Below are 14,044 nucleotides of genomic sequence, written 5' to 3'. Positions count from 1 at the left end.
CATCTAAACCAGGCTTTTTCAGGAGGGGGATCACCATCGCCCTTTTCCAGGTGCGTGGGACACTCCCCTCCCTCAGGGAGGCATTGAGAAGGGGTTTGACCAGTGGGTTCACCACCGCAGCCATCCCGGCCAAAAATTTGGCAGGGCAGGGGTCAAGCGGCGAACCCGATTTAAGGCTGGCCAGCAGCAACAGGGACGCATCGCTAGAGACAGCTGGAAAATCCGACAGCACAGCGACAGGTGTGGACGATGGAACGTGTCCCGCCCCGGAGCCGCAGCACCCCTCCTCCGATCCCTCCAAGAAGGAGGCCTGAATCGCCTTGATCTTATCTGTAAAAAAGCTGGCCAGATCACACGCCCACGCGTCAGATGACACTGGAAGGGGCAAGTTGGAGCTGGGGGTCGTGAACTCCTTTACCACCGTGAAGATCTCCTTACAGGAGTTCGCCGACGTCTCAATCCTCCTAGCAAGATATTCCTTCTTTGCACACAGGATGCCCCGGTGATAAGCCTTCACAGCCGACCTGTAGGCGAGTTTGGCCTTCCCGTCATACTGAAGGCGCCAGGCTCGCTCAGCAACCTTACATTGGCTGCGAGCCACGCGCAGCGCCTCCGTAAACCACGGCGCAGATCGCCGTATTGCCGTGGACCGGGGGGCCGCCCTTGGGGCAAGATCATTCAGCCTTTCAGTCAGCCACAGCTGCAGAGCCTCAGTATCCTGTTCCAAATTGCCCGAGAAGGGGCATGGATGATCCACAAGCGCCTGCTCCAACATATCGGGCGTCACTCTATGCAGCCCTCTCGAGGCTAATCTGGGCTGTATAGGGGCGCTGCTATTCGTTCGCCCGTTCTCCAACACGGAGAACCTAATCAGCCTGTGATCCGTCCAGAGCACCGGCAGGGTTTCAATATCAACAATCGGGGCCGACGAAAACACTTGGTCCAGGGTATGCCCTTTCTCATGTGTAGGACCCATCACAAAAGGTGTAAGGCCCAGCGGGGATGTAATGTCCAGCAATTTAGTTGAATCCGCATCGTCCGCCACGTCTAGATGGAAATTGAAATCACCCGCCACCACACAATGCTGTGTGGACAGCGCCAGTTCGGAAATGGCCATCTGCAGGTCCTCAAAAAAGGAACCCACCGGGCCTGGCGGCCTGTATACCAGCAGCCCCTTCAGAGCTTGGCACGGGGACAGTCTAAGCGTGAAGGCAAGGGACTCGGAACCCCCGATGGCATTCAGGGGGAAAACTGAGCAGGACACGCTCTTCTTCACCACCACAGCAACCCCGCCACCCCTTCCCTTTGCTCTGTCCTGCCGGAAGATGTTATACACCGGAGGAATGGCTGAAAGAATGTCCGGATTTGACGCCTCGCCCAACCAGGTTTCAGTCAGTAGAAGACATAAGGGATTTTCCCTGACAAGAAGATCGTAGATGTGCAGGGCATGACTACCCACTGACCTTGTATTGAGCAGCAGACAAAGATGTTTAACACGAGCCACAGCTGGTCGGTGGGCGATAACAGGAGTCCAAGCAGGCGACCAACCACAGCCCGGGCAACGCCGTTTACCCCTGAAACGCCCTGGGAAAACAGAGCGACAGGAACAAGAAATAATCTGCAGGGCGCGCAGCGTCGCTGAAGTGTAACAGATCATCTTCGCCCAGGCCTAACCGGCCCGCAGTCCAACACCGCCCCAGCGCCTCCGGGACGCTGACGGGCGCAGACGGGCAGGACTCCGGCACGACTCAGGCTAAGCGAAAGGCGCCCACATGCGCGTCCCGCATGCGCGGGAGGGAGCGACTTTAAATAGGCGCTCCAATCAGCCCTTGGCGCGCGAGTCCGCTCCAAGATGGCGTGCTCCGCCGGATCAAGTGCCCCAATCCAAGATGGCGCCCACCGAAGTTCACCCCCGGGACCCGGACCCACCAAAGTGGTGGTGCTTTTATGGCAAAAATGCCCTTTTTATGTGCAGTGAGGGGAATAGGAGCGCGAGCTGCAAGCAAGAAATAAAAGCAGGGGTAAGTTAAACAGAATTTCGAACACAAATACAAAACGAGGAAATGCTAAAAAAACACGGCGCTAATGCAAGCGCGAGCGCAGCAGTGTGGTAGCCAGTAGAGACAGCCGCCACACAGAGGACCGCCTTAAATAGGCGCTCCAATCAGCCCTTGGCGCGCGAGTCCGCTCCAAGATGGCGTGCTCCGCCGGATCAAGTGCCCCAATCCAAGATGGCGCCCACCGAAGTTCACCCCCGGGACCCGGACCCACCAAAGTGGTGGTGCTTTTATGGCAAAAATGTGGGAGGGATTGTTAATCTGCTGGTTCTTGCAGTTTGTTCAGGCATCAGTGCACTGACGATTACGGTTGACCCTATGGCGGCCCCTTCAGAGCGGTCCCCAGATTCGCTGGTTCTGTTAACCTGGAATGTACGGGGCCTTAACGACCACAGAAAGACCCGGAAGGTCCTTAATTACCTCACTAGACGTCACATGGATGTTGCTCTCCTACAGGAGACGCATTTACGCCAGGACAGCCCAATATTACGCACTAGAGGTCTCTTGGGAAACTTACGCGCAACAGGCTTCACCTCACATGCTAGAGGAGTGCTGACATGGGTAAACCCGAAGGCATCTTTGACACTAACACCTCTGGAAACGGATGGGGAGGGGCACTACACTATATCCAAATGTTGTGGTAAGGGTTTGGAGATATGCCTAGTTAATATTTATCGTCCTAATTTTGACCACCCGGCTTTCTACAAGTCATTGGCGAACAAAGCCAAGTCGCATTCCCAGGGATTGCAGTTATGGGGGGAGATTTCAATTTGACTAGATGGCCAGAACTTGATCGGTCGGATGGCCCGGAAAGATGCCCCTCGGCCAAAGTCTTAGAGTCGTCTATGCTGAGACTGGATTTATTTGATGTATGGAGACAGAGGTATCCTGCACAGGGGGGTTATACTCATTACTCTGCCCGCATGATATCCACACTAGGATAGACTACTGGCTTGCCTCCACTCGTTTGGCTCAGCAAATAAAGGGGTGTATGATCCTACCTCGCACATACACTGACCACTCGCCACTGTTATTGACTATAGATTTGCCTAAGCTACGGGGCCCCCCATTTATGTGGCGTTTCCCTCCCTTGTCATTACTTGATGACGCCTTTAAGGAGGAAATAGCCACAGCCATAGAGCTGTTTTTTTATAAGAACGTTGGCTCAGTCGACTCCTATCAGACAGCATGGGAAGCCTTTAAGGTATATATTAGAGGGATCACTATCTCTAAACGTGCAAGGGTCCTGAGCTCGATACGTGGCCGGCTACAGCGGTTAGAGTCCAGGATAGCAGAATTGGAAGCTAGGAGGCTGACAGACTGGAATGAACTGCTAGCGCAGCAGCTGACCCAGACGTTACGCGAATTCCATGATGAGGCGGATGCCGAAATTAAACATATGGGTAAATATGCCACAGCCAGAATATATGGTGAGGGGGAACGACCGGGCTCTGTTCTAGCGCAGTTGGCTCGCCAACGCCGGAGTAGAACGGTGGTTCCAGATATGAGAGCGGTGCCGACAGATACCCCCCCCCCCCCCCCCTATCCGAGGTTCAGGTAGCCAAGAGATTCCGGGAGTATTATGCTGCTCTATATGCCTCCAGAGGCCCTGCCCCGGAGGAACGTATTCTGTACTATTTGACTCCTATAGAGCTCCCGTGGCTAACAGACGTCCACCAGAGATTCCTGGCTAGACCAATTGAACGGGAGGAAGTTGTTCTGGCTCTGTCGAGTATGAGGGCCAAGAGCGCCCCGGGAAGTGATGGTCTGACTGTTGCCTTTTATAAGGCCTTCCCTGACCTGTTGATCCCACAGCTACTTGCGCTTTTGGAAGATATCTGCATGCAGGAGGCTATATTGGTTGCCATTCTTAAGCCTGGGAAACCAGCAGGGGATTGTGCCTCATACAGGCAGTTATCGCTGCTAAATGTGGACGCCAAGCGAAAACTTATAGCAAACCGTCTTAGCCCTCTGGTTTCCACTCTCGTTGCTCCGGAACAGGCAGGTTTTGTGCCCTGTTATAATCTCACCTATAATCTCAGGATGGTGTTCGCGGCCATGCAGCACACGCGCCCTGAAGTCCCGGCGATAGCTGTATTCCTTGACATGGAAAAGGCCTTCGACTCTGTCGAGTGGCCATTTCTGAGACACGTCCTGGATCGGATGGGTGTTGGTACACTCTTTCTCCAACTGCTGGCGACGTGGTACTCTGCCCACAAAGCTCATATCCGCATTGGATCGCTTGTCACTGAACCGATATCCATATGCAGGGGCACGAGACAGGGCTGCCCCCTGTCACCGTTGCTGTATGCCCTGGTGGCGGAACCGTTGGCCTGTGCCTTGCGAGAATACCATGGGCACAGAGGTGTGCGTTTTCCGAATTATCACCTTATCGTATCTACATATGCAGACGACTTTCTCCTGTACGTGAGGGACCCGGAGGTACACCTTTCCCCAGTTCTATGTGAGGTATTTATTCAGCTCTCTATCAGGTATTAATGTCAATTGGAATAAATCAGTAATGTTCCCTCTTATACCGGCTACAACACGTGTAGACCCGGAGTATCCGTTGCAATGGACCGAGGACGCGGTGCGCTACTTGGGGATCCAGTTACATGCGGACTCGGAAGTAGTGCTGAGAGAGAACTATGGTGTAGCTATCTCCAAATTGGAAGATGACATTGAAAGGTGGATTTCCCTACCATTGTCTATGCTGGGAACGGTTTCCCTGATGAAAATGATCGTGTTACCACGATTCCTCTTTTAATTTATTAACATTCCCATAGTGCTGTCTAAATCCTTCTTTAAGCAATTGACCTCACTGTTGATTCGGCTAGCGTGGGCAGGCAAACAACCCCGGGTGGCCTGGAAAGTACTGACTCGCCCGTACAAAGCGGGAGGACTGGGTGCTCCCGACATGGAACTCTATTATAAAGCGGCGCAGTGCGCTCACGCTTATCAATGGATACATGGCCCTGCGGAGGCTCCGCACGTCCGTATCGAAACTATAGTCGCTGACCCGACCCCCTTACCGGCCCTCTTGTTTGCCCCCCGTGATTGTCGCACAGGAATAATGGACTCCTTGAATTCTGTCACACATGTGTGGCAACATGTGCTGGATATACAGACCGGCAGCTTACTCTACGCGTCATCAGCTCCTATTCACTGGTGTTCCTGGCTTTCCCCATGCAAAGACAAGGGGGTAATAGCGGCGCTGAGAATGTTGGGAATATATTCCATGGGGGACCTCTTTGAGGGCGGCACTGCCAGATCCTGGGATCAGGTGGCGACAACGGGGGAGGCTACTGCGCTGGTCTCGCGATTTCAGTTCCCCCGGGGAGTGAGATGCCCATCCGAGTCTTTTGGGGCAGGACTTGGTGGAACCTCCAGAGGTTGAGGGTTTGAGCTACATAATACAGGCAAAGTCCCCTGATAAGCTAGTGTCTAGGCTATACCGCATGGCACTGGCTGAAAGTCAAACTGACTACGCTAAGCCGCGTCTGGAATGGCAGAGAGACCTGAACGTGGAAATGACGGATGAAAAGTGGCTGTATTGCTGCTCGAGTAGCAAACGTGTATCTCTGAATGGGTGCCATCGCTTGATCCACTTTAAGTTTCTTAATAGGGTCTATTATACCACTGATAGACTTCACCGATATGGACTACGTGAGAATCCACACTGCGAACGGTGCGGTATCCTAGTTGCAGATTTCATACATGTGGCGTGGAGCTGCCCGGGGATTGCTCACTTTTGGAGACAGGTGTACGCTGAGGTGAACCGGGTAACGGGCCTAGAGCTGGCCCCTGACCCACTACTAGCAATACTGGGATATTCCAAACCAATTCACAAAAATCTCAGACAACTGGTGGATATGTCCTTCCTTTTAGCCAAAAGGCGCGTTGCGCTATCCTGGATGTGGGGCCCCACGCCCACCCTAGCGCAATGGGACAAGGAAATGCTCTACTGCAGTACGCAAACAGAATTATATAGTGAATTGATGCCTCCCTGCAATAGACCCAAAAACTTCTGAGCCCTATACCTGAGTTTGAGACTTACAGGAGAGATAACTGAGGAGGTAGACAAAGCCACTCCTGTGGGGGCAAATACCCAGGAACTGACACACACTGAGTCTTAGGATGAGGATTAGGGCCCCTTTCACACACCTCCTGGGGTAGACCGTAAGTTGGGGACACAGAGACGAACCCTAGAGCGGAGCCGCTGTCAGGTCGGGAAAAAGGGGCGACGTCAGAGCATCGACGGATTGTACACAACTATGACAGTTTGCATAACCGTTGTGTGTTGATAAACCTTGCTGTTTTGATAGGGAGGCTGTTCGGGGGCCATATTGTATTGTCAAACTTATGGATGTCATGGTTGTATGTGCCTATGCCTGGTCCTTTGGACCACTTGATTGTCCTTGTGTTTTGTTCAATTTACGAAATGCCAATAAAAAATAAAAAAAATAAAAAAGTAAGTAGATCCTGCTTTTCTACAGTGCAGAACAGCTCTGATAAAGGGAGTGTCTGAGAAGGGGGCAGGTGTGACGTTGGCATGTTGATAGCGAACCCCTGCGAGTGCCGGAGGTCTGCCGTTGTCTGGATGTTGGAGACAACTGCCTTCAACAGCCTGTCATTGAGATAGGGGAAGACCGGACCCCTGATCACCCGCTGATGAACTGCAACCACCGCCATCACCTTGGTGAACATCCGAGGGGTGCTGGTAAGGATAAATGATAGCACTGCAAACTCAAAGTGTATGTGGCCTACCGAGTACCACAGGTAAAATCTATGGGCAGGCAGGGCAGGTATATTGAAATAAGTGTTGTGCAACTCCTGCGCTACAATACAGTCTCCCGGTGCAGGGCATACGAGACTTGCACAAGTGTCAGCATTTTGTATGTCTCCTTTTTCAGGAAGAAATCGAGAGGGCTAAAGTCTAGAGGTAGGGTGAAGGCCTCCATCCTTCTTGGGCACCAGAAAGTAGCAGGAATAGCAACCCCAGACTACTTCTGATGCGGTCACCCTCTCTTTGGCGCCCTTGGCCAGGAGAGCTGCTACTTCCTGGCGGAGCAAAGACAGATTTTCCTCCGTCAGCCTGTTGTAAGTGAGGGGCATGGGTGGACGAGTAGTCATGAATGGGAGGATGTATCCCCCGCAGACAATCTGGCGAACTCAGTGGTCTGATGTTATTGACCTCCAGTGGTGCAGGTGATGGCATATCTTGCCGCCCACTGGGTGTTCATAATGGTCAGAGGGCAAACTAAAGAGACTTGAAGGCTGTGGCTGCTGGGGAGGGGTGGGGCAGGGGGTATACTGGACCAAACTCACTATCTGACCCACGGGGTCTAAGGGTGTTGTGCTCTGTCATGCAGGGGCTGGGAAGCTTGTGGGCCATGGTGGCTGGACGGGAAGAGATATGGCTGGAAGCCCTTTCCATGACTGCCAAAGGAGTACTGGGGTTGACAAGGTGCCATGGAAAGGCCCAAGGACCTGTCCTTGAAGCGCTCCAGCGCAGAGTCTCCCTTGTCTCCGAAGAGATGATAGCTATCAAAGGGCATTTCAATAAGCAAAGCAAGGGCATCCCCAGAAAAGCCAGTTTTTCTCAAACAGGCATGTCGCCGTGAGGCCACCGATGAAGAAATCGCTCTGCCTAGCATGTCTGTTGTGTCCGACTGACCTGTAATTGTTAACATAACTGCATCTCTCCCATTAGCCATAGCTTGGGGGAGTATGGCCGGGGGGAGTATGGCCGGGCCTCTTCTAGGGCAGTGGCAGCACCTGCACAACCGAACCCCACAAGGAATGGGAGTCACAGCCCAAAAGGCATGCAGTGTTCACAGACCGCAATGCCAGGCTGCCGGAAAAAAACTTTTTCTTACTCAAGATGTCCAGTCCTTTTGTATTCCTGTAATGAATAATGCTCTAGGATTTACGTGGGAAGTAGATGCTTGGACCACCAAGGTCTTTCGGGTAGGGTGTTGGGTGAGGAAAGAAGGGTCTCCTAGGGCGGTGCGATCGCGGAGGCAATTGTCTTGTCCACAGGAGCCCCTGTGCAGGGCTTGCACCAGGCCCCAAGCAGGATGTCTGAAAGGGCTTCAATAAATGGGAGAGCGGTTCTAAAGGAGTGACTACGAGTTGAAGCACCTCGTCAAGATGTTAGTCATGACCTCCACAGAGGGCAACTAACGGTTGAGGACCTCGGCTGCCCTTCTAACCACCATAGCAAATGTGACATCCTTCTCCATATTCATGGTAGTAGGATAGACCAAGCCAGTATCTGGAGAGATGTCCAGTCTGACACATGGGGAAATCTAAAGGTAAGGAATCAGCAGCTAAATATAGTCTCTATCAGATAAGGCGTTACCAAAGGTAAGTAACTTGTTCTTCTTAATGATATAATGTGTAGGAGTTAAAAACAGAATTCAGGCAACACCCGAATACAAGAGTTTAAATCTGTGCAGTGTGATAATATCATTGTATAGCCCAGATTGATGCCACTTGTTCATTTCTGATAAGTGATTTTAACATGCAATTGCCTAGGCACTATGCAGAAGTGTACAAAGTTAGTTGGTTTTGCTGTACTATCGCAATAACGTGCAGTTTGACTTTTGCACTGTAGCAATAAATGTATGATTGGATTTCTACTTTATAATCAAAGCTGCTTCCAACATCATGTTTTATTGAGACACTTTTATTTTCATTGGCATAAATGTGTTTGCATGTGTTAAAAATTTGAAGTGTTTTCCTGTTACACATAGGATTTTTTCCCTTGGTTTACAAAAATAATGTTTTTGGCACCCCACACATAGGCTTAGATATTCAGTGTTTGACTGGAATCAAAATGCCCATGATGAAGAACGTATGTTAATAGATTACCTTATTTTAGATCATAATGCTAGTCATCAATGCTGAACTCAAATCCAAAGCACAAGGTAGAGACTGATCTGGCTGAATTGAACTAGATTTAGCTCAAGAGAGGATGAATTCAATCTTGTCTTTTGTCAGTACTGCCTTTTGGAGGCAGGTACCTGACTACTTACAGAGCAAGATCACCAAATATGTGTGAGGGTAAATTTAAGGTCTCCCAGTCACTTCTCACTTTAGTATCCAACTCTTCTGAGCACTCGTTTCGAGTAAATAGTGTTATGTCATTGGGAATTGCTGCTCATCGAAAACCACTTTGCCTTACTTATATTCCTGGAAATGACTCCTCATTCATGCGATCTTCATTACCAGACATAAGCACCGATTTGCCCTGCCCATGCGCTGGACCCCAGAGCACTTTTTACAAAAATGATATATTCCTGAAAATGCCTCTTTTCTCTGCTTCTGCTAATATTTCTGTCATATCCTATGGCCATTGACAGCCACCTTCCTAAAGCTACCTGTGCAGCTTGTATCACAATATAATTTGTATAGCAACATATTTCTTTACCTTTTCATTTGCCCATAAAAAGTGTTTTACAACAAAGCTAGTCTAGACACCTAGTCTGTTTTGCACCAAAATGACTACCTTTGCAGCTGTTGGATCTGCATGTCTTTCTCATTCATTCAAACCCTTTTGATTGCATGTTTCATGCTAACCCATTGAGAGACCACCTTATCAGTAGACCATCATTTTGTTATGGTTATATCTCATGCATACGCCATTTAAAATATTGTTCTCTTTAAAACCCTGTATTAGGAAATATAGCTCTAACATTTATTCTTGTTTTACCAAATCCTTCACCATTTTCCACCAGGGCATGTTACTCAGAGCTCAAACCTTTATTCTGAAAATGTTGCATGTATCATTTTCTTGAATGTGCACGTCTGTATGCTATTGTTTAACTGGTTTATCATTTTTTATCTAGAGCTACATGTGGATATAGAACAGTTGACCCACCAGACGCATCGAGACGGTAGTTCCTCTTCAGAATATTCCAGCTCTCCTTCAAGTCCCAGAGTAATTCAGGCCAGAGAAGAGAGCTTTGACAGCACTGAGGATACAGAAAGACGTAAGGAAACAAAAGAAGTGTGTGTGTGTGTGTGTGTGTGTGTGTGTAGTTAAGCCACAAGCACAAATATAGCAAAATATTAATATGTTTTATTTCTGTTCCCATAGAGGGACCTGAAAGGGAAAAGCCAATCATTCTGATGAATCACTTCACCTCCAACTCCATTCGCCCCACGGCTCAGGTTCTACCAGTACAAAATGACACTGGCTCAACTTCTTCCAATCACCATCCGCTGCAAATGGTGAAAGTAGTGTCCTCACACATTGCCCCCGTCCATGTAATGAATTCAGTGCACAAGTCTGATAGAGTAAACACGGACATGAAGCTCCATTCTTCCTCTATGCACTCATTCTTGCCGTTGGAAGAAAGGGGCAAGGCTTCTCCAGGGCCGAGAAGCAGCATTAAGGTTGAAAAGAGCTTAGGAAATATTATCATGGATATGCCTGCACAATCCTCCGTACCAGTTCTTTCTGGGGTTCCTGAAAATGCCTCTGGAACAACATGTGTTAACTTTGGAATGCGGACCAAAGTCATTCGATCTTCCACACTTGACCGAATAAATAAACCAGGTCAACAACAAATTGTTGAAAGCAGCACTGCTAATACCATGCCGTCTAGTACAGTCTTCCATGTTGCACGTCCATCAATAAAATTGCTTGTTTCGTCAGCTCCTTCTGATTCTTCAACTGTTAGACAATCATCATGCTCCAGCAACATGCAAAGTGTCTCCCCAGCAGTAATAAAACCCCGGACTACATTGTATGCAGCCAACACCAAAGTTGCCTTTTCAGGGGTAAGCAGTATGCCTGTAGCCCCAATTCCTGGAAGTTTTTGCTCAAACAGCAATACTGCTTCTTCTAGCAGTCATCCAGCAACATCCTTTGCAAATGTGGCAAATTCACAAAGCTGTCCTTCTCCTAGTTCTAGTCCCACACTGTCCTCTGTTGGTGAGAATAGTTTATATAGCGGTAGTGGAGCTTCTGTGAGTGTTGCAGTGCAGAATCAGACGACTCACAACAATCATCATCAGCAACAGCAAACAGGATGTACGGTGTGTAGTTCATGTGGTTGTAGTGGTAACTGTGGCACTCCTGGGATGGCTGTAAATTATGCAAATTATTTTCAGCATCCATTTTCTGCACCTTCCATGTTTTCATTCCCATTTTTGCCCTTCAGCCCTTTATGCAGCAATGGCTACATTAATGCTCACCAGTACAATAGCAACCCAACATTTCCCATGGTGCATTCTGCTTACAACAGTAGCTTGAACGGTACAGACTCTGTGTTAAGCGGGCAGTCCAACTTTGCAGTGCCCCCTTTTCAGAATTTTTTGACTGGGACAGCAGGAGTGTACCAGCCACAGGGAGTAATGGCAAGTCCTAACAGTACAGGCCTTAAAAAAAATGGCAATCTTTCATGTTATAACTGTGGGTCCAGTGGTCACAGAGCACAGGATTGTAAGCAGCCAACAATGGATTTCAATCAACAAGGTAAGAATTTGTTTCTTAGTCCGTTTAAAAAAATATTTTCAAATCTGCATATATTTTCTTAAGTTGTAAAAAACAATAGTTGTAGTATGGATGAAGAACAACATAGAATTTTTGCATGTGGGGCTTTGCTTTCTTCACTGGTGCTGCACTTGCATTCCACCCTTTCACTCTATGCACATCTGCTCTGCTTCATCTCTTCTATGACCTTTTCTCTGCCGAGCTGGGTTAGAACAAACTCATTTTATTCTTAGTACATCTCACTGGTTTTTGTCGCTGTCCCCAGTGTTGTCAATACCTGAATTTAGGAATAACACCTTTTGCTAACATGCTTAAGAGCCCACAAGCTGGATGAACTGATTTACAAGTGCTTCTCTTATTTTTGTTGTTGTTTGTACTGGTATTTACAACCACAGAAAACCCACCCACATCCCTGCCTTGTTTAGTGGGGGAAGCCTTATTGAAAATGAATTGTCTTGAAAGAAAGCTTGCAAGGCCTACGTGTGGAAGGCTAAGCATGCCGCTTCTTTTAAAGATTAACCTATTTGGGGCTGGCCATAAATGTTCTCTTGTGATGTCTCACCCGCTGTACAGTATGACAAATAACTTGTACTTTATTGATGGTGCTAAAGGAACACGTTTAGATTTTAGTTTTAATTTACAAGGTGTGTAGATGGCTTAGTCACAGTACTGAATTATCTGTCCACGTTTTCAGAATGATCTTTTTGTGATTGTCTTTGATTTCTGAGTTTCCTCACTGGCAGATCAATTCAATTTCCATCTTTATTCGGATATTGAGCGTAAATGTCTATAAAAGCACAATTTTAAAATTACAAATAAATATATTTCATTAAAAAAACATCGTACATATATATCCTTCAGATTAATATTATACATTATTGGAAATTGATTTCCGAAATCTAAAAACATTTTTTTTTAAAGTTGATACACATACAATGGTTAAAACATTATCTAGTTTTTGTATTGCCAGAAAAGCTGGACGACATTGGTTGAATCCCATCGTTCTCAAAAGGGGCACAATCCATTTTTTCCTTTGAGAGATATAAAATTTACAAAATAATAAGATGTGTATATCCGACTGTGTCGACAGTTCATCATATGGACATTTTATTAATTCTTTAGTCCAGTCATTCATTTTTGGGTGACTAATTAATCTTTGTAAAATGTTCATTCTAAAACGGGTTAATAAAAACCTGTCAAATGCTTTCATATCCAGTTTTAAGTATGGTTGGATTTCACATGAGATAATGGTTAGTTGATGCAGTATTACTGTACTTTTCTTCATTTCTACATCATATCGTTTCTCCTCTAAATATGTCAAGCATTGTTGTTTAAGTTCTTTTCTGGAAATGGACGACATAAAATTAGGATCATCGAAGTAGTTCCTATGACCAATCTCCCTAAGAAAGAAATCAATATAGGCCAACCATCTTATTATTCTATTTCTTCAACCAGCAAAGCATCTTTCAAAATTACACGGTTAAAAACACACTCCCCCGTTGTCCACACCCGATGCCAGAGGAGGACAGGTTGACATTTAATTATATCCTCAATATAGGATTGACCTAATTCCATATGGCAATTAAGTGTAGCAACGCTATCAGGGGCTGCAAGGAGGTAGCGCATAAATGAATTTTCTACTAGTTGTAAAGACTTGACATTGGCATAGCCCCAGATGCCAGCGCCATACGTTGCTATGGCTACACACGTTGATCTATATATTTTTAAAAGTTCCACAATCGGTTTCTTTCCAATCTTCCTCGCAAAATTTTCAACAGCCATAATTGATTTGACGAACAAGAGTTTACGAGTTTTAATTGTTGTGCTCCATTCACCATTCTGTGTAAACAGTATACCCAGATAAGGAAAGGCTGACGTAAATTCCAGGGGTTTAAGATTTATGAACATACGTTTCTTATTCTTTAAACCCCCCGGCCCACAGTTCATGCAAAACGTTTTTGAGGAGTTTACCATCAAATCTAAACTGCCCATAAAGGTAGTGAAAGAATTAATCATCTGCTGCATGGCTAGTGGGGTTCGAGCCATCAGGACTGCGTCATCCGCATATAAAAGGCCGGGTATAGATCTTTTACCTATAAGGGGCATATCCCGACATTCTCCTAGTAAGACCTTTTCCAAATTATTTATATAGATTAGGAATAGAAAGGGGGCTAGTACGCACCCTTGTTGTACACCTCTTTCAATTTTGAAGAGTGTGGTGCGTACCCCCTCCCTACCATATCTTACTGTGGCCTGCGCGCCCCTATATAATTCTCTCAAAAAGTTGATTATATTTGAATCCACCTTCAAATTTTCTAGAATCTGCCACAGCTTATTATGCGAAACACTGTTGAAGGCCGATGACAAATCGACAAAAGTTAAGTACAGGGGGTTTTCCCTTGCTTTTGTATACTTGTCTAAAATGATATGTAAATTAAGTCCTTGTTCTATGGTCCCTAAATGTTGCCTAAACCCATATTGT

At 47.2% G+C, this 14,044-nt stretch overlaps 1 protein-coding gene across 1 annotated transcript in view; it reads left to right on the top strand.

Moving 5' to 3' along the window:
• ZCCHC14 (zinc finger CCHC-type containing 14) overlaps positions 1-14,044 on the top strand; it is a 799,037-nt gene that overhangs the window by 638,363 nt on the left and 146,630 nt on the right. The window contains exons 11-12 of the mRNA XM_078670582.1: positions 9,911-10,054; positions 10,162-11,544. Of these exons, the coding sequence (XP_078526708.1) occupies positions 9,911-10,054; positions 10,162-11,544 (1,527 nt within the window). The remainder of the gene's footprint in view (positions 1-9,910; positions 10,055-10,161; positions 11,545-14,044) is intronic.

Source organism: Lissotriton helveticus, chromosome 12 (genome assembly GCF_964261635.1).
Source record: "Lissotriton helveticus chromosome 12, aLisHel1.1, whole genome shotgun sequence".
Classification (NCBI taxonomy): domain Eukaryota; kingdom Metazoa; phylum Chordata; class Amphibia; order Caudata; family Salamandridae; genus Lissotriton; species Lissotriton helveticus.
This window is presented reverse-complemented; position numbering and strand designations above follow the sequence as displayed.